The 20,422-nt window shown below is 41.2% G+C and overlaps 2 protein-coding genes across 2 annotated transcripts in view; one reads left to right on the top strand and one right to left on the bottom strand.

The window, feature by feature from the left end:
- LOC139368786 (5-aminolevulinate synthase, non-specific, mitochondrial-like) overlaps positions 1–20,039 on the bottom strand; it is a 45,216-nt gene extending 25,177 nt beyond the window's left edge. The window contains exon 1 of the mRNA XM_071108128.1: positions 20,023–20,039. The gene's annotated coding sequence lies outside the window, so the exon portion shown is untranslated. The remainder of the gene's footprint in view (positions 1–20,022) is intronic.
- The window catches only part of LOC139368787 (bone morphogenetic protein 7-like), a 59,153-nt gene continuing 57,595 nt past the window's right edge, over positions 18,865–20,422 (top strand). The window contains exon 1 of the mRNA XM_071108130.1: positions 18,865–19,582. Coding sequence (XP_070964231.1) covers positions 19,183–19,582 — 400 coding nt within the window. The 5' untranslated portion in view covers positions 18,865–19,182. The remainder of the gene's footprint in view (positions 19,583–20,422) is intronic.

Genomic DNA, 20,422 nt, shown 5'->3' with positions numbered 1-20,422 from the left:
GCTATGATCCTTTATTGATGTCACCTGTTAAATCCACTTCAATCAGTTTAGATGAAGGGGACAAGACAAGTTAGAGAATGATTTTTAGGCCTTGAGAAAATTTAGATATGAATTGTTTATGTGTGCCATTCACAGGGTGAATGGGCAAGACAAAAGATTTTAGTGCCTTTGAACAGGTTATGGTAGTAGATGCCAGGTGCACCGGTTTGAGTGTGTCAAGAACTGCAACGCTGCTGGGTTTTTCACGCTCAACAGTTTCCCATGTGTATCAAGAATGGTCCAGCACTCGAAGGACATCCAGCCAACTGTGGGAAGCATTGGAGTCAACATGGGCCAGCATCCCTGTGGAACACTTTTGACACCTTGTAGAGTACATGTCCCGAAGAATTGAGGCTCAATTTTAGGAAGGTGTTGATATTAGATATTATGTTGAACAACCCCGATAATAAGCTGCTGTAGTAGCCTAGGTGTACGTTGATGATATTTTAATTTGTAATTTTCCCAGTGAGTGTGTGCGCCAGTTAGCACTTCATTGCGCCCCACTAGACCTCATTAGCACCTCCAGTTGCATTTTGCTGATAATTGGGAGTTTAATGGGGGCCTGACATGAGGCCTGCTGCAAATTGACCAATAATCCTTCCTTTCTGTGTGTGTGTGTGTGTGTGTGTGTGTGTGTGTGTGTGTGTGTGTGTTTGTGTGTTTGTGTGTGTGTGTGTGTGTGTGTGTGTGTGTGTGTGTGTGTGTGTGTGTGTGTGTGTGTGTGTGTGTGTGTGTGTATTACAGTGTGTGGGCAGATGCAAATCATAGGCTAATCTAGTCTGACTGAAATTGAGAAATTGAGGACTTTGATTTTGGAATATGCTTGTGCTAAATTGTGCATGTGTTATCCATCATTTATTTATGCTTGCCTTTGTGTATGTTAAGGCTGTGCAGCAGAAGCACATACACTCTAAACAGCTGTCTTGGAGTAAGTGAACATGTGTGTTTTCTGTGAAACACGAAGCGACAGCAGTGCCTGACAGATCAGGAAATGGCTGTAATTTTCTGTGACTGCTTTCCATTGGGAGTGTGTTAGAAGGGATGTGTGTGTGTGTGTGTCGCTCTATACTGTGCCATCGCTTCACCAGCAGCAGACTGCATGCACTCCACACCAAGACCCTCCAAACATTTTTTGGTACCTCTGTGACCCCAACAGCGAATCCCCCCTGAGCCTCAAATTCTTTCCTTCCTTCCTCACAACACCATAGGGCTGAGTGGGGGAAGCTTTAATCTCTCACTAAACAGAGAGCCTCACACCCCTAACTTTCTCTCTCTCTCTCTCTCTCTCTCTCTCTCTCTCTCTCTCTCTCTCTCTCTCTCTGTCTGTCTGTCTGTCTGTCTGCAGCTAAAATGTGCTAATATTTGCCTAGGGCCATTCCCTTCATCTGGCAACCAATTAGAGGCATGAAATCCATGTCACTGTATTGTTACCGCAGGTAATCTGTTCTAGATGTGGGAGCCAGGAAGGGAAGAGGTCTCTGACCCTGAAAGTCTCCCAACGTGCTGCTTTAGCAGAGGTCTATCTTTCACTCCTGGGGGCCTGTGACAACCTGCTTCCGCAATATTGGCTCTTAATCGCTAAGTAATTGCTATCTCTAGGTGACAAGCAACCACCCCTCACCCGCCCGCCCTAAAAAAACTAAATCTGTGAAAGCCTACAAGATGTGGGGGTCCTCTTTTCTCCCCCTAGTCCAGAGAAGCAGGGACCCCCACTGGTTCCTTTGGCGAGAAATTTGTGTTGAGTGTGAGGCCTTAACCTGAGGAGACAGTGAGTGCAGTGAGTCATGTGCTCATCACAGGAGGAGTGTTTGTATTGGGCGGAGGGGGGGGGGGGTTGTAAGGTTAGAGGAAAGGGAGACAAGGGAGGGAGGGGGCTGCACTCAGTGCAGGTGAGGGGGATTAGCTGAAGTTAGTCCAAAGAAACCAAATACAGATCTGTCAGCCTAATCCTCACAAATAGAAAACAGAGCTGCCTCAACGGACCCAACAACCAGCCAACACCCCCACTCAATCCCCCCGTCCACCTCTCTCTCTAACCTCTCCTCCTCTGCTCCTCTAACCCTGTTTCTCATCAGCTTTTGGCCCGGGCCAGTGAGACCAGTCTGGCTGAGTTGCTGCTCCACTAATGGGGCCTCAGACCAGCACCTCTTAACAGGAGGTGACTGATCGCTGATCACCCAGGGCTTTGATTGACAGCCCAGCACAGGCTTACAGAGTGACGATAACAAGGACCCACTCACCATAGAGCCGGACGGGCCATTATTAACCCCTTGCACCCTGATATGGAAACACTGATGAGTGTGGGGTAAAGAGGGGAGAGAACAGCGTATCGGCAGGCCTATTCTATGCGCTGATGACAACAGAGTGACAGAGTAGGTAGGTGATAGTATCCTGTGGTGAATAAGCCTTAACTCTGTGTGGTGGGTGCATTAGGGGCACAGCTTAAGTAAATGCTATCTGTGCCTGTCAACAGCAGCAAACATAACTGATTATGCAGAGCTGCTGAGTGCTATGAATCAGAGCCAGACTACTGTGGTGTTCCTGCGTCTCTGTCTGCAGACTGAAACACAGACGGGGTGAGAAGAGACACAGGATACAGGGGAAAGCAGGTACTGAATGACAGGAAAGAGAACTACAGGTGCAGGATTTCAAATGAGCTGATCATCATCACCAGGAAATGAGCATGTGCCATTTGGAGAGATGTTTGTCTCGACTCTCTCTTTTGTTACGGTAACGCTGAGCGAAACCACAAAGGGAATGGAAAACACAAAAGGCAAGTTTAAAGCATTTTTTTTTCTTTTTCTTTTTTCTCCCCCTTGCTCTCTCTCCAGCCATCTCACAGCGGTGTCTCATATGTTCCTGAGGTCCCTGGAAGTGTCTGACACCAGAAGGGGAAAATGTCATTCCCACAGCCCCACCTGGTCGCTGTGTTTTAACAGGCTGGTGCACCGTGCAGCGCACAGAGTGGGGCTGTGCCGAGAATGTAGACGGACCAAAACGGGAGAGAAAAATGTCAGTTTACCCCAAAAGCAGGTTTTACTGTACCCTCTACAGGGCCACTTGGCTGGACCCCACCCCTTCAAAGGTAAATATTAATCTGACCTTTGACCTCTCCTCTGCGCTGTTAAAGAGAGAGGGGTGGGGGGGTGAGGGGGGTGGAGAGAGCACCGACTCTCAGCACCGAAAAAAAGAAGAGTGATCAGATGAGGGGTGAGGCTGTGAGGGTGAGGGTGTGAGGGGTGAGGGTGTGAGTATGTGTTTGTGTTTGTGAGAGACATAGTGTGTTTGTTTGTATGTGAGAGAAAGCATCACTCTGTGTGTGTGCGAGAGAGTGTGTGTGTGTTTGAGGAACACGAGTGTGTGTGTGAGTGTCTCTCAGAGGCTGCTGTCTGGCTTCAACCTGCATGAGACAGGAGTTGTGTGTTTTTGCAGGCAGGCATAGATCAGAGTGGGAGATGTTTTTTTTCAATGTCTGGATGTTTGTGTGAGCCTGTGCGTGTTTGTGTTGTTTGGTAAATTATCTGTGCTTGAGGGCAAGGTTTTGAGTCAGAGCTATCTTAGCCTATTACAGATTGAAGAGAAAAAGACTGGTTTTAAATATAGTTTACAAACATATAGTGGGGGACAGTGGGACAAACAAAATCAAATTGAAAGTCAGACTTCCTCACTGTAATTGCATCAGAACATATAAAAGGGCTTCAACCTCAGGAGGCTGAAGAAATTTGGCTTGTCACCAAAAGCACTCACAAACTTCTACAGATGCACAATCGAGAGCATCCTGTCGGGCTGTATCACCGCCTGGTACGGCAACTGCTCCGCCCACAACCGTAAGGCTCTCCAGAGGGTAGTGAGGTCTGCACAACGCATCACCGGGGGCAAACTACCTGCCCTCCAGGACACCTACACCACCCGATGTCACAGGAAGGCCATAAAGATCATCAAGGACAACAACCACCCGAGCCACTGCCTGTTCACCCCGCTATCATCCAGAAGGCGAGGTCAGTACAGGTGCATCAAAGCAGGGACCGAGAGACTGAAAAACAGCTTCTATCTCAAGGCCATCAGACTGTTAAACAGCCACCACTAACATTGAGTGGCTGCTGCCAACACACTGACTCAACTCCAGCCACTTTAATAATGGGAATTGATGGGAAATGATGTAAAATATATCACTAGCCACTTTAAACAATGCTACCTAATATAATGTTTACATACCCTACATTATTCATCTCATATGTATACGTATATACTGTACTCTATATCATCTACTGCATCTTTATGTAATACATGTATCACTAGCCACTTTAACTATGCCACTTTGTTTACATACTCATCTCATATGTATATACTGTACTCAATACCATCTACTGTATCTTGCCTATGCCACTCTGTACCATCACTCATTCATATATCTTTATGTACATATTCTTTATCCCCTTACACTTGTGTCTATAAGGTAGTAGTTTTGGAATTGTTAGCTAGATTACTTGTTGGTTATTACTGCATTGTCGGAACTAGAAGCACAAGCATTTCGCTACACTCGCATTAACATCTGCTAACCAAGTGTATGTGACAAATAACATTTGATTTGATTTGATTTGGGTATGGTACATTAAAAAAGGCCCCCAGTGTTCGGTCTGGAGCGTGAAGTCGGCTAGTGTGTAGCAACCTAGCGGTGCCAAAAGCCCTGGCCTGTCCTAGAAAGCCTAAGTAAATTCCGATCAACACAAACATTTAGATGGCTGTTTTGGGCTTTAAAATGTGTTTATTATGATTAACTTCGATCCCCACAGTAAATTATTTTAATGTTCGATACAAATTGAGATATTTATTTGATCCATTCGGACAAATTTTTGTCGTCACACAGGACCACGTGCTGACATAGACCAATCACAGACCGGCAGGCTACGAGGAGGCTCCCTCTTTGCACATGCACCTAAAGGGGGTGTGGTGTGCTATTTGGTATTTATTAGGATCCCCATTAGCCCCAGCAAAAGCGTCAGCTACTCTTCCTGGGGTGCACATGAAACATGACATAATACAGAACATTATTAGACAAGGACTTAAATACATACATTTAAAACGTCACACATAGCCTACCCAGATGAGAGCATGGAGTCAACAAGCCTGTCAAGTAGAGATGGAGGGGCTGACCAATGTCATGTAGCAGCGTTGAGTTGACTCTCTCAGGCACGATGAAAACGACTACAACGGCCAGGATCCTTTGCTAGTTACGGACACTTTCACCATGATCCGTAGACAATTTTTTGGTGCCATTCAGCCCATTCAGGAATATGGCACGCTTCAAATTAAAAATATTTCCGGCCTTCCATAGGAATAGGTGGATGACGTCAGCACTATCTACTGGTTTTAATGGCTATGCAATAAGAACATAGTTTTTTTCTCTTTCTCAAGTACAGCTCAGTTGTTCAGAGTGCTAATGATAGTAGGTTGGCACATCGTCCTCCATTTCCGCCACTGATTGGTCTACTACACCAGGGCCCCCAGTGTGTGTGCATGTGTGTGTGTGTGTGTGTGTGTGTGTGTATCTGCTCCCAGTAGTGGCTTTCACACAGCTACACACTGACTGTATGGTAGGATAGAGGGAGGAGAACAACTAAGAGGCTGTCCTCTTGTCATATTGACTAGAGCATTGTGTAAGATTTCAGGTGTTGCCTGAAATGTCCGTGTGTGTGTGTCTGTGTGTGTGTGTGCGCGTCTGTGTACATGATTGTGTGCCTTGTCTGATAACGCAGTGTTTGATTGTGTGTGATAATTGTTTAGTGTGTACAGTGCCTTGCGAAAGTATTCGGGCCCCTTGAACTTTGCGACCTTTTGCCACATTTCAGGCTTCAAACATAAAGATATAAAACTGTATTTTTTTGTGAAGAATCAACAACAAGTGGGACACAATCATGAAGTGGAACGACATTTATTGGATATTTCAAACTTTTTTAACAAATCAAAAACTGAAAAATTGGACGTGCAAAATTATTCAGCCCCTTTACTTTCAGTGCAGCAAACTCTCTCCAGAAGTTCAGTGAGGATCTCTGAATGATCCAATGTTGACCTAAATGACTAATGATGATAAATACAATCCACCTGTGTGTAATCAAGTCTCCGTATAAATGCACCTGCACTGTGATAGTCTCAGAGGTCCGTTAAAAGCGCAGAGAGCATCATGAAGAACAAGGAACACACCAGGCAGGTCCGAGATACTGTTGTGAAGAAGTTTAAAGCCGGATTTGGATACAAAAAGATTTCCCAAGCTTTAAACATCCCAAGGAGCACTGTGCAAGCGATAATATTGAAATGGAAGGAGTATCAGACCACTGCAAATCTACCAAGACCTGGCGGTCCCTCTAAACTTTCAGCTCATACAAGGAGAAGACTGATCAGAGATGCAGCCAAGAGGCCCATGATCACTCTGGATGAACTGCAGAGATCTACAGCTGAGGTGGGAGACTCTGTCCATAGGACAACAATCAGTCGTATATTGCACAAATCTGGCCTTTATGGAAGAGTGGAAAGAAGAAAGCCATTTCTTAAAGATATCCATAAAAAGTGTTGTTTAAAGTTTGCCACAAGCCACCTGGGAGACATACCAAACATGTGGAAGAAGGTGCTCTGGTCAGATGAAACCAAAATGGAACTTTTTGGCAACAATGCAAGACGTTATGTTTGGCGTAAAAGCAACACAGCTCATCACCCTGAACACACCATCCCCACTGTCAAACATGGTGGTGGCAGCATCATGGTTTGGGCCTGCTTTTCTTCAGCAGGGACAGGGAAGATGGTTAAAATTGATGGGAAGATGGATGGAGCCAAATACAGGACCATTCTGGAAGAAAACCTGATGGAGTCTGCAAAAGACCTGAGACTGGGACGGAGATTTGTCTTCCAACAAGACAATGATCCAAAACATAAAGCAAAATCTACAATGGAATGGTTCAAAAATAAACATATCCAGGTGTTAGAATGGCCAAGTCAAAGTCCAGACCTGAATCCAATCGAGAATCTGTGGAAAGAACTGAAAACTGCTGTTCACAAAAGCTCTCCATCCAACCTCACTGAGCTCAAGCTGTTTTGCAAGGAGGAATGGGAAAAAATTGCAGTCTCTCGATGTGCAAAACTGATAGAGACATACCCCAAGCGACTTACAGCTGTAATCGCAGCAAAAGGTGGCGCTACAAAGTATTAACTTAAGGGGGCTGAATAATTTTGCACACCGAATTTTTCAGTTTTTGATTTGTTAAAAAAGTTTGAAATATCCAATAAATGTCGTTCCACTTCATGATTGTGTCCCACTTGTTGTTGATTCTTCACAAAAAAATACAGTTTTATATCTTTATGTTTGAAGCCTGAAATGTGGCAAAAGGTCGCAAAGTTCAAGAGGGCCGAATACTTTCGCAAGGCACTGTATATTACATATACATAATGTGTGTGTGTGACAGTAAAGAGGCAGAAAGCTCAAACCCTCTTTGTATTTTTTAGCCCCTCAGTGCAGCTCACACAGCCTGGGCTCAGCCTGAGACCACTGTTTACTGTGACCGTCACCAGGGCCATAGAGGCTCAAACAAAGGGGGGTCTGTTCGGAGTGTCCTGCCCCAGAGTGGCAGCGCCTCTCTGGGCAATGACTGAGGCCAGGGCTGGGAGGCTAGAGAACTGAGGGGGAGCTGGAGGGCTAGGAGGAGGAGGGGCTGGAAGGCTAGGGAGCTGGAGGGCTGGGGAGCGAGAGCGGCTGCGGAGCAAGGGGGGCTGGAGGGCTGTGGACCTGGGGGCCAAGGGGGCCCCAGCTTGCAGTATAAAGCCAGAGAGCATGGTTCTAACTGAAACCAAGTCCCTTTCATGTCCTCTGTCTGAAACCGCCGTACTGTAAACACCTGCTGCCATAAGCTGAATCTGAGGGACCGGTTAGCAGTGTTTATATGGTACAAACTACTGTTGAAAGACCATTTAAATCGCAATAGAGTGACTTGTGGATACACACATGGAGTGAATGGTGGCAGGCACAGAGCACAGGGCAAGCTCTCAGACAAACCGCACTGCATTGTCATCGAAAAAAGGGGAGTGGGGCTGTAATGAAATGGAGACAAAGCATATTAAGTGGGCAGGGAGGTGGGCTCAGCCTGTAACTACCTCTAGCCATGCTCTCGCTCTCCTGTCCTTCTCCTTCTTACTGTCAATTAAAGCTCAGAATCAGAGACTGTATGTCCTGTTCTACCTCGCTGTGCCATTGAAGTCTAATTTGACTGTCAAAAAATTACCTGGCAATCTGTGGCTCGAAAACATCTCAACCTTACAGAGCCACTAAAACGAGTCTCTCTGTGAAGCTAAAAGTTTACCGTTACACTCCAAGGAGGTGCCCGTTGAACATGAAGTGGTCATTTACGGTGGAAGGGGCCATCTGAAAGCCCCTCTCCCTGCCAAGGCCAGAACGGAGCGCACAAGAGGGTCAGGGATGTTCCATTAATATGTGGTGTTTAAGAGGTGCTGGGGCCAGGGTGGCATATGGAAGGGGTGAAACAGCTACCAAACATCTGCACCCCGTCCCCTCCAACCCTGGCCTGCTCTTTGTCTGGCGCTCATATTGCCTCATAATTAAACAATCACTCAGAGGGCATGGGCATTTGTGTGTGTGTGTGTGTGTATGTGTGTGTATGTGTGTGTGTTTGTGTGTGTGTGTGTGTGTGTGTGTGTGTGTGTAATTTGTTTCCCCTGCTCTACTTGTCTCATCCTACCTCACAGAGCTTGTCTGACTGAATGTTGTGATGGTTAAGTTGTCTGACTGAATGTTGTGATGGTTAAGTTGTCTGACTGAATGTTGTGATGGTTAAGTTGTCTGACTGAATGTTGTGATGGTAAAGTTGTCTGACTGAATGTTGTGATGGTTAAGTTGTCTGACTGAATGTTGTAATGGTAATGGTAAAATTGTCTGATTGAATATTGTGATTTTAAACTTGTCTGACTGAATATTGCGATGGTAATGTTGTCTGACTGAATATTGCGATGGTAATGTTATCTGACTGAATGTTGTGATGGTAAAGTTGTCTGACTGAATATTGCGATGGTAATGTTGTCTGACTGAATGTTGTGATGGTAAAGTTGTCTGACTGAATATTGTGATGGTAATGTCGTCTGACTGAATGTTGTGATGGTAAAGTTGTCTGACTGAATATTGCGATGTTAATGTTGTCTACCTGAATATTGTGATGGTAAAGTTGTCTGAATGTTGTGATATTAAAGCTGTCTGACTGAATGAATATTGTGATAGTAAGTTGTCTGACTGAATATTGTCATGGTAAAGTTGTCTGACTGAATTAATGTTGTGATGGAAAAATTGTCTAAATGTTGTGATATTAAAGCTGTCTGACTGAATGAATCTTGTGATAGTAAAGTTGTCTGATTGAATAAAGTGATGGTAAACTTCTCTGACTAAATATTGTGATGGTAATGTCGTCTGAATGTTGTGATATTAAAGCTGTCTGACTGAATGAATGTTGTGTTGGTAAAGTTGTCTGACGTAATGAATGTTGTGATGGTAAAGTTGTCTGACTGAATGAATGTTGTGATATAATGTTGTCTGACTGAATATTGTGATGGTAAAGTTGTCTGACTGAATATTGTGATGGTAAAGCTGTCTGACTGAATGAATGTTGTGATGGTAAAGTTGTCTGACTTAATGAATGTTGTGATGCTAAAGTTGTGTGACTGAATGAATGTTGTGATATAATGTTGTCTGACTGAATATTGTGATGGTAATGTTGTCTGACTGAATGAATGTTGTGATGGTAATGTTGTCTGACGGAATATAGTGATAGTAGGTTGTCTGGCTGAATATTGTGATGGTAATGTTGTCTGACTGAATATTGTCATGGTAAAGTTGTCTGATTGAATGATTGTTGTGATGGAAAAATTGTCTACCTGAATGTTGTGATGGTAAAGTTGTCTGAATATTGTGATAGTAAAGTTGTCTGACTGAATAAATTGATGGTAAACTTCTCTGACTAAATATTGTGATGGTAATGTTGTCTGACTGAATATTGTGAAGGTAATGTTGTCTACCTGAATATTGTGAAGGTAAACTGTCTGACTGAATGTTGTGGTAGTAAATTTGAGTGAATGCTGTGATAGTAAAGTTATCTGATTGAATGTTTTGATGGTAAAATTGTCTGACTGAATATGGTGATGGTAAAGCTGTCTGACTTAATGAATGTTGTGATGGTAAAGTTGTCTAAATGACTGAATGTTGTGATGGTAATGTTGTCTGACTGAATGAATGTTGTGATGGTAATGTTGTCTGACTGAATGTTGTCTGACTGAATATTGTGATGGTAAAGTTGTCCGACTGAATGTTGTGATGGTAAAGTTGACTGAATGTTGTGATGGTAAAGTTGTCTGACTGAATGTTGTGATGGTAATGTTGTCTACCTGAATATTGTGATGGTAATGTTGTCTGACTGAATATTGCGATGGTAATGTTGTCTGACTGAATGAATGTTGTGATGGTAAAGTTGTCTGACTGACTGAATATTGTGATGGTAATGTTGTCTGACTGAATGAATGTTGTCAGACTGAATATTGTGACTGTAAACTTATCTGACTAAATATTGGGATGGTAAGTTGTCTGACTGAATATTGTGATGGTAATGTTGTCTGACTGAATGTTGTCTGACTGAATATTGTCATGGTAAAGTTGTCTGACTGAATGAAGGTTGTGATGGAAAAATTGTCTACCTGAATGTTGTGATGGTAAAGCTGTCTGACTGAATTAATCTTGTGATAGTAAAGTTGTCTGATTGAATAAAGTGATGGTAAACTTCTCTGACTAAATATTGTGATGGTAATGTCGTCTGACTGAATGTTGTGAGGTTAAAGTTGTCTGACTTAATGAATGTTGTGATGGTAAAGTTGTCTGACTGAATGTTGTGATGGTAATGTTGTCTACCTGAATATTGTGATGGTAATGTTGTCTGACTGAATATTGCGATGGTAATGTTGTCTGACTGAATGAATGTTGTGATGGTAAAGTTGTCTGACTGAATGAATGTTGTGATGGTAATGTTGTCTGACTGAATATTGTGATGGTAATGTTGTCTGACTGAATGAATGTTGTCAGACTGAATATTGTGACTGTAAACTTATCTGACTGAATATTGGGATGGTAAGTTGTCTGACTGAATATTGTGATGGTAATGTTGTCTGACTGAATGTTGTCTGACTGAATATTGTCATGGTAAAGTTGTCTGACTGAATGAAGGTTGTGATGGAAAAATTGTCTACCTGAATGTTGTGATGGTAAAGCTGTCTGACTGAATGAATCTTGTGATAGTAAAGTTGTCTGATTGAATAAAGTGATGGTAAACTTCTCTGACTAAATATTGTGATGGTAATGTCGTCTGACTGAATGTTGTGATGGTAAAGCTGTCTGACTGAATGAATGTTGTGATGGTAAAGTTGTCTGACTGAATGAATCTTGTGATGGTAAAGTTGTCTGACTGAATGAATGTTGTGATGTAATGTTGTCTGACTGAATATTGTGATGGTAATGTTGTCTGACTGAATGAATGTTGTGATGGTAATGTTGTCTGACTGAATATTGTGATAGTAAGTTGTCTGGCTGAATATTGTGATGGTAATGTTGTCTGACTGAATATTGCCATGGTAAAGTTGTCTGACTGAATGAATGTTGTGATGGAAAAATTGTCTACCTGAATGTTGTGATGGTAAAGTTGTCTGAATATTGTGATAGTAAAGCTGTCTGACTGAATGAATATTGTGATGGTAAAGTTGTCTGACTGAATGAATGTTGTGATGGTAATGTTGTCTGACTAAATATTGTGATGGTAATGTTGTCTGACTGAATATTGTGAAGGTAAACTTGTCTGACTGAATATTGTGATGGTAATGTTGTCTACCTGAATATTGTGAAGGTAAACTGTCTGACTGAATATTGTGATGGTAAAGTTGTCTGACTGAATGTTGTGATAGTAAATGTGAGTGAATGCTGTGATAGTAAAGTTATCTGATTGAATGTTTTGATGGTAAAATTGTCTGACTGAATATGGTGATGGTAAAGCTGTCTGACTAAATGAATGTTGTGATGGTATAGTTATCTGACTGAATGTTGTGATAGTAAATTTGAGTGAATGCTGTGATAGTAAAGTTATCTGATTGAATGTTTTGATGGTAAAATTGTCTGACTGAATATGGTGATGGTAAAGCTGTCTGACTAAATTAATGTTGTGATGGTAAAGTTGTCTGACTGACTGAATGTTGTGATGGTAATGTTGTCTGACTGAATGAATGTTTTGATGGTAATGTTGTCTGACTGAATGTTGTCTGACTGATTATTGTGATGGTAAAGTTGTCCGACTGAATGTTGTGATGATAAAGTTGACTGAATGTTGTGATGGTAAAGTTGTCTGACTGAAAGTTGTGATGATAAAGTTGTCTGACTTATTAGGGAGACGGTAAATTTGTCTGACGAAATGTTGTGATGGTGAAGTTTTCTGACTGAATAATGTGACGGTATTGTTGTCTGACTGAATATTGTCATGGTAAAGTTGTATGACTGAATGTTGTGATGATAACGTAGTCTGACTGAATATTGTGATGGTAAAGAAGTCTCACTGAATATTGTGATGGTAAAGTTTTCTGACGAAATGTTGTGATGGTGAAGTTGTCTGACTGAATAATGTGACGGTAATGTTGTGATGGTATAGTTGTCTTACTGAAGGTTGTGATGGTAAAGAAGTCTCACTGAATGTTGTCTCGGGAAAGTTGTATGACTGAATATTGTGATGGTAATGTTGTCTGACTAAATATTTTGTATATGGTAAAGTTGTATGACTGAATATTGTGATGGTAATGTTGTCTGATTTAATGTTGTGATGGTAAAGTTGTCTGACTGAAGGTTGTGATGGTAATGTTGTCTGACTGAATATTGTGATGGTAATGTTGTCTGACTGAATATTGCGATGGTAATGTTGTCTGACTGAATGAATGTTGTGATGGTAAAGTTGTCTGACTGAATGAATGTTGTGATGGTAATGTTGTCTGACTGAATATTGTGATGGTAATGTTGTCTGACTGAATGAATGTTGTCAGACTGAATATTGGGATGGTAAACTTCTCTGACTGAATATTGTGATGGTAAGTTGTCTCACTGAATATTGTGATGGTAATGTTGTCTGACTGAATGTTGTCTGACTGAATATTGTCATGGTAAAGTTGTCTGACTGAATGAAGGTTGTGATGGAAAAATTGTCTACCTGAATGTTGTGATGGTAAAGCTGTCTGACTGAATGAATCTTGTGATAGTAAAGTTGTCTGATTGAATAAAGTGATGGTAAACTTCTCTGACTAAATATTGTGATGGTAATGTTGAATATTGTCATGGTAAAGTTGTAAAGTAAAGTTGTCTGACTGAATGAATGTTGTGATGGTAAAGTTGTCTGACTTAATTAATGTTGTGATGGTAAAGTTGTCTGACTGAATGAATGTTGTGATGTAATGTTGTCTGACTGAATGTTGTGATGGTAATGTTGTCTGACAGAATATTGTGATGGTAAAGTTGTCTGGCTGAATATTGTGATGGTAATGTTGAATATTGTCATGGTAAAGTTGTAAAGTAAAGTTGTCTGACTGAATGAATGTTGTGATGGAAAAAGTGTCTACCTGAATGTTGTGATGGTAAAGTTGTCTGAATATTGTGATAGTAAAGCTGTCTGACTGAATGAATATTGTGATGGTAAAGTTGTCTGACTGAATGAATGTTGTGATGGTAATGTTGTCTGACTAAATATTGTGATGGTAATGTTGTCTGACTGAATATTGTCATGGTAAAGTTGTCTGACTGAATGAATGTTGTGATGGAAAAATTGTCTACCTGAATGTTGTGATGGTAAAGTTGTCTGAATATTGTGATAGTAAAGTTGTCTGACTGAATAAATTGATGGTAAACTTCTCTGACTAAATATTCTGATGGTAATGTTGTCTGACTGAATATTGTGAAGGTAATGTTGTCTACCTGAATATTGTGAAGGTAAACTGTCTGACTGAATGTTGTGATAGTACATTTGAGTGAATGCTGTGATAGTAAAGTTATCTGATTGAATGTTTTGATGGTAAAATTGTCTGACTGAATATGGTGATGGTAAAGCTGTCTGACTTAATGAATGTTGTGATGGTAAAGTTGTCTAAATGACTGAATGTTGTGATGGTAATGTTGTCTGACTGAATGAATGTTGTGATGGTAATGTTGTCTGACTGAATGTTGTCTGACTGAATATTGTGATGGTAAAGTTGTCCGACTGAATGTTGTGATGGTAAAGTTGACTGAATGTTGTGATGGTAAAGTTGTCTGACTGAATGTTGTGATGGTAATGTTGTCTACCTGAATATTGTGATGGTAATGTTGTCTGACTGAATATTGCGATGGTAATGTTGTCTGACTGAATTAATGTTGTGATGGTAAAGTTGTCTGACTGAATGAATGTTGTGATGGTAATGTTGTCTGACTGAATATTGTCATGGTAAAGTTGTCTGACTGAATGAAGGTTGTGATGGAAAAATTGTCTACCTGAATGTTGTGATGGTAAAGCTGTCTGACTGAATGAATCTTGTGATAGTAAAGTTGTCTGATTGAATAAAGTGATGGTAAACTTCTCTGACTAAATATTGTGATGGTAATGTCGTCTGACTGAATGTTGTGATGGTAAAGCTGTCTGACTGAATGAATGTTGTGATGGTAAAGTTGTCTGACTGAATGAATCTTGTGATGGTAAAGTTGTCTGACTGAATGAATGTTGTGATGTAATGTTGTCTGACTGAATATTGTGATGGTAATGTTGTCTGACTGAATGAATGTTGTGATGGTAATGTTGTCTGACGGAATATTGTGATAGTAAGTTGTCTGGCTGAATATTGTGATGGTAATGTTGTCTGACTGAATATTGCCATGGTAAAGTTGTCTGACTGAATGAATGTTGTGATGGAAAAATTGTCTACCTGAATGTTGTGATAGTAAAGTTGTCTGAATATTGTGATAGTAAAGCTGTCTGACTGAATGAATATTGTGATGGTAATGTTGTCTGACTAAATATTGTGATGGTAATGTTGTCTGACTGAATATTGTGAAGGTAAACTTGTCTGACTGAATATTGTGATGGTAATGTTGTCTACCTGAATATTGTGAAGGTAAACTGTCTGACTGAATATTGTGATGGTAAAGTTGTCTGACTGAATGTTGTGATAGTAAATGTGAGTGAATGCTGTGATAGTAAAGTTATCTGATTGAATGTTTTGATGGTAAAATTGTCTGACTGAATATGGTGATGGTAAAGCTGTCTGACTAAATGAATGTTGTGATGGTATAGTTATCTGACTGAATGTTGTGATAGTAAATTTGAGTGAATGCTGTGATAGTAAAGTTATCTGATTGAATGTTTTGATGGTAAAATTGTCTGACTGAATATGGTGATGGTAAAGCTGTCTGACTAAATTAATGTTGTGATGGTAAAGTTGTCTGACTGACTGAATGTTGTGATGGTAATGTTGTCTGACTGAATGAATGTTTTGATGGTAATGTTGTCTGACTGAATGTTGTCTGACTGATTATTGTGATGGTAAAGTTGTCCGACTGAATGTTGTGATGATAAAGTTGACTGAATGTTGTGATGGTAAAGTTGTCTGACTGAAAGTTGTGATGGTAAAGTTGTCTGACTTATTAGGGAGACGGTAAATTTGTCTGACGAAATGTTGTGATGGTGAAGTTTTCTGACTGAATAATGTGACGGTATTGTTGTCTGACTGAATATTGTCATGGTAAAGTTGTATGACTGAATGTTGTGATGATAACGTAGTCTGACTGAATATTGTGATGGTAAAGAAGTCTCACTGAATATTGTGATGGTAAAGTTTTCTGACGAAATGTTGTGATGGTGAAGTTGTCTGACTGAATAATGTGACGGTAATGTTGTGATGGTATAGTTGTCTTACTGAAGGTTGTGATGGTAAAGAAGTCTCACTGAATGTTGTCTCGGGAAAGTTGTATGACTGAATATTGTGATGGTAATGTTGTCTGACTAAATATTTTGTATATGGTAAAGTTGTATGACTGAATATTGTGATGGTAATGTTGTCTGATTTAATGTTGTGATGGTAAAGTTGTCTGACTGAAGGTTGTGATGGTAAAGTTGTCTGACTGAATATTGTGATGGTAATGTTGTCTGACTGAATATTGTGATGGTAATGTTGTCTGACTGAATGAATGTTGTCAGACTGAATATTGGGATGGTAAACTTCTCTGACTGAATATTGTGATGGTAAGTTGTCTGACTGAATATTGTGATGGTAATGTTGTCTGACTGAATGTTGTCTGACTGAATATTGTCATGGTAAAGTTGTCTGACTGAATGAAGGTTGTGATGGAAAAATTGTCTACCTGAATGTTGTGATGGTAAAGCTGTCTGACTGAATGAATCTTGTGATAGTAAAGTTGTCTGATTGAATAAAGTGATGGTAAACTTCTCTGACTAAATATTGTGATGGTAATGTCGTCTGACTGAATGTTGTGATGGTAAAGCTGTCTGACTGAATGAATGTTGTGATGGTAAAGTTGTCTGACTTAATTAATGTTGTGATGGTAAAGTTGTTTGACTGAATGAATGTTGTGATGTAATGTTGTCTGACTGAATGTTGTGATGGTAATGTTGTCTGACAGAATATTGTGATGGTAAAGTTGTCTGGCTGAATATTGTGATGGTAATGTTGAATATTGTCATGGTAAAGTTGTAAAGTAAAGTTGTCTGACTGAATGAATGTTGTGATGGAAAAAGTGTCTACCTGAATGTTGTGATGGTAAAGTTGTCTGAATATTGTGATAGTAAAGCTGTCTGACTGAATGAATATTGTGATGGTAAAGTTGTCTGACTGAATGAATGTTGTGATGGTAATGTTGTCTGACTTAATAATGTGACGGTAATGTTGTCTGACTGAGTATTGTGATGGTACAGTTGTATGACTGATTGTTGTGACGGTAAAGTTGTCTGACTGAGTGTTGTGATGGTAAAGTTGTCTGACTGAAGTTTGTGATGGTAAAGTTGTCTGACTGAATGTTGTGATGGTAAAGTTGTCTGACTAAATGTTGTGATGGTATAGTTGTCTAACCTCACACTCAACGTCAACAAAACAAAGGAGATGATTGTGGACTTCAGGAAACAGCAGAGGGAGCACCCCCCTATCCACATCGACGGGACAGTAGTGGAGAGGGTAGAAAGTTTTAAATTCCTCGGCGTACACATCACGGACAAACTGAATTGGTCCACCCACACAGACAGCGTTGTGAAGAAGGCACAGCAGCGCCTCTTCAACCTCAGGAGGCTGAAGAAATTTGGCTTGTCACCAAAAACACTCACAAACTTTTACAGATGTATTATCGAGAGCATCCTGTCGGGCTGTATCAGCGCCTGGTAAGGCAACTGCTCCGCCCACAACCGTAAGGCTCTCCAGAGGGTAGTGAGGTCTGCACAACGCATCACCGGGGGCAAACTACCTGCCCTCCAGGACACCTACACCACCAGATGTCACAGGAAGGCCATAAAGATCATCAAGGACAACAACCACCCGAGCCACTGCCTGTTCACCCTGCTATCATCCAGAAGGTGAGGCCAGTACAGGTGCATCAAAGCAGGGACCGAGAGACTGAAAAACAGCTTCTATCTCAAGGCCATCAGACTGTTAACCACTTAAACAATGCCACTTTTATATGTTTACATACCCTACATTACTCATCTCATATGTATATACTGTACTATATACCATCCACTGTATCTTGCCTATGCCGTTCTACACCATCACTCATTCATATATTTTTTAATGTACATATTCTTATTCATTCCTTTACACTTGTGTTTATAAGGTAGTTGTTGTGAAATTGTTAGGTTAGATTACTTGTTGGTTATTACTGCATGGTCGGAACTAGAAGCACAAGCATTTCGCTACACTCGCATTAACATCTGCTAACCATGTGTATGTGACAAATAACATTTGACTGAATGTTGTGATGATAAAGTTGCCTGACTAAATGTTGTGATGATAAAGTTGCCTGACTAAATGTTGTGATAGTAAAGTTTCCCGACTGAATGTTAGGATAGTAAAGTTGCCCGACTGAATGTGGTGATGATAAAGTTGGCTGACTAAATGTTGTGATAGTAAAGTTGCCCGACTGAATGTTAGGATAGTAAAGTTGCCCGACAATGTTGTGATGATAAAGTTGGCTGACTAAATGTTTTGATGTTAACGTTGTCTGACTGAATGTTGTGATGGTAAAGTTGTAATAATCTAGTCATCATTGTTATTTTTCTAGTAGAGTAGTGCACCTGCAATATGAACACATTGTATGGTATGTTACGATCTCTCCTTCTGTATTAGGCAACGCAGAGAACACATTTGCCAACATTGCCCACACACAGTTTCCCTAGGAGCAAATAATGCCTCCTCCATAAAACAGAGAAATAGTTCAGGCGCCTGTCATAGGTAAACGGCGTATTAACCGTTTCCATGGAACACATGCAAGAGCACATGATACTGATGACAGGTCTTTTTCAAAGAAATATAGACATAGGTATGGTATTTTGGCCTTTTGTCACATTGTACTTCTTTTTGGAGGGTAATCATGCAAGCACGGACACGCACACACACAGGCGCGCGCGCAGACACACACAGTGCTATACTGGCCTACAGCAATTGTAGCGTTCTCTCCCTGCTCCTCCCAGCGCACAAAGCACCTCCTCAAAGTCGGATCGCTGAGCTCGGCTCATCGCACTCGCTGCAACACGTCTAGTCAACCTTGCAGTTTACGCGTGGCCCAGGGAGACAGTGACAGGCTAGTGAAATAGGTCGGAGTATCTGGATGTAAAGGCAAAATAATCGAAATTCAAAATTGTACAGATCAATGGATTTTAAGGCAATCCAATAACAGTGGACGTTGAAGTGAAATGTATGTTCCAATCGGGAACTCTTCCCTCAACATGAGGGGCCGTCAATGATTCAGGCATTGAACAAACATGTTGCGAAGTTCAAAATCCTTATTTTAAGTATTGGGTTAGAGCACTCAGCGCAATTACGCACGGCATCAAAATGGTTTCATTTTTGGATAGACGTGCCCCTGCTTTGTTCCTCTTATGGGGCTACTGCGTCCTGGCGGACACAGTATTTTCTAACTTTACCCTGGACAATGAGGTCCACTCGAGTTTCATCCACCGGCGGCTGAAAAGCCAGGAGCGCAGGGAGATGCAGCGGGAAATCCTTTCGATACTCGGGCTCCCACATCGGCCGCGACCGCATCTCCACGGGAAGCACAACGCGGCCCCAATGTTCATGATGGACCTGTACAATGCCATGTCCACCGAGGGGGAAGAGGACGCGTACTCCTATCCATACAAACCCGTCTTCACCACCCAGGGGCCGCCGATAGCAACTCTACAGGACAACAACTTGCTAAACGACGCAGACATGGTTATGAGCTTTGTCAATTTAGGTATGTCACCCCTTGCCATTTGTGCGTATTTTGATGTGCCCATGCAGTATTCGATTTTCCATCTTAATAACCGTCTGAGGTTTTGCACGGCGGATATCTAATTTCAAGAGATCTTTAAAACAGATAAGCGCCATGCCTTAAATGTGTATGTAACAATTTGCTCATATCTTATTACATATACACCAATATGTAATAACATGAGTGAAACTGGAGTTATGGCGATTTCAAATGATTTAACTGTTAACGTTAGTAATATTGATTTACAGACCAAGTGACATTGTTTAGGTTCCCTGTTCCATGTTTAGGCAATATCTAATGACTTTAAAGTAAGTTACACTGGGTCCTTAAGACTTATCGCCCTCCTGATTATAGGCCTTAAAAGACAACTGGGATTTTCACATAGCAGGAGAATGAAAGTTAGATTTTTCTATTGAACCAACCCTGCTTTTTCATCTGCACATGGGGATGTTGGGTCTTTGTCCTGTAGAAGCACTTTATAGGGCTACAGCACACACACTGCACAAGAAAAGCCATCCAGTGTAGATACAAGTTGTATAATTGGTAGTCCATCTTTACAGTGTGTTGCAATTGAGTTAATGGTCCAGTTGAGGAATCCAGAATGTCACATTCCAGTGTCTTGTCTCTGTCTCTGTCAAACAGCTGTCCACTGAGCTAATGTTCAGGTGCTCAACCCTACAGATGATGTAACCTGCAGTCACTCAGTCCACTGTTGTTATCTGGAGTATGAGCAACTGTCAACAACAGAATAGGTTCAAGGTGCATCTTGGTCTCCTCAGGTCTCTTTAGGTTTTGCATTCCCGACAAAATAACATCCCCAAC

This window comes from Oncorhynchus clarkii, chromosome 16 (genome assembly GCF_045791955.1).
Source record: "Oncorhynchus clarkii lewisi isolate Uvic-CL-2024 chromosome 16, UVic_Ocla_1.0, whole genome shotgun sequence".
NCBI lineage: Eukaryota > Metazoa > Chordata > Actinopteri > Salmoniformes > Salmonidae > Oncorhynchus > Oncorhynchus clarkii.
This window is presented reverse-complemented; position numbering and strand designations above follow the sequence as displayed.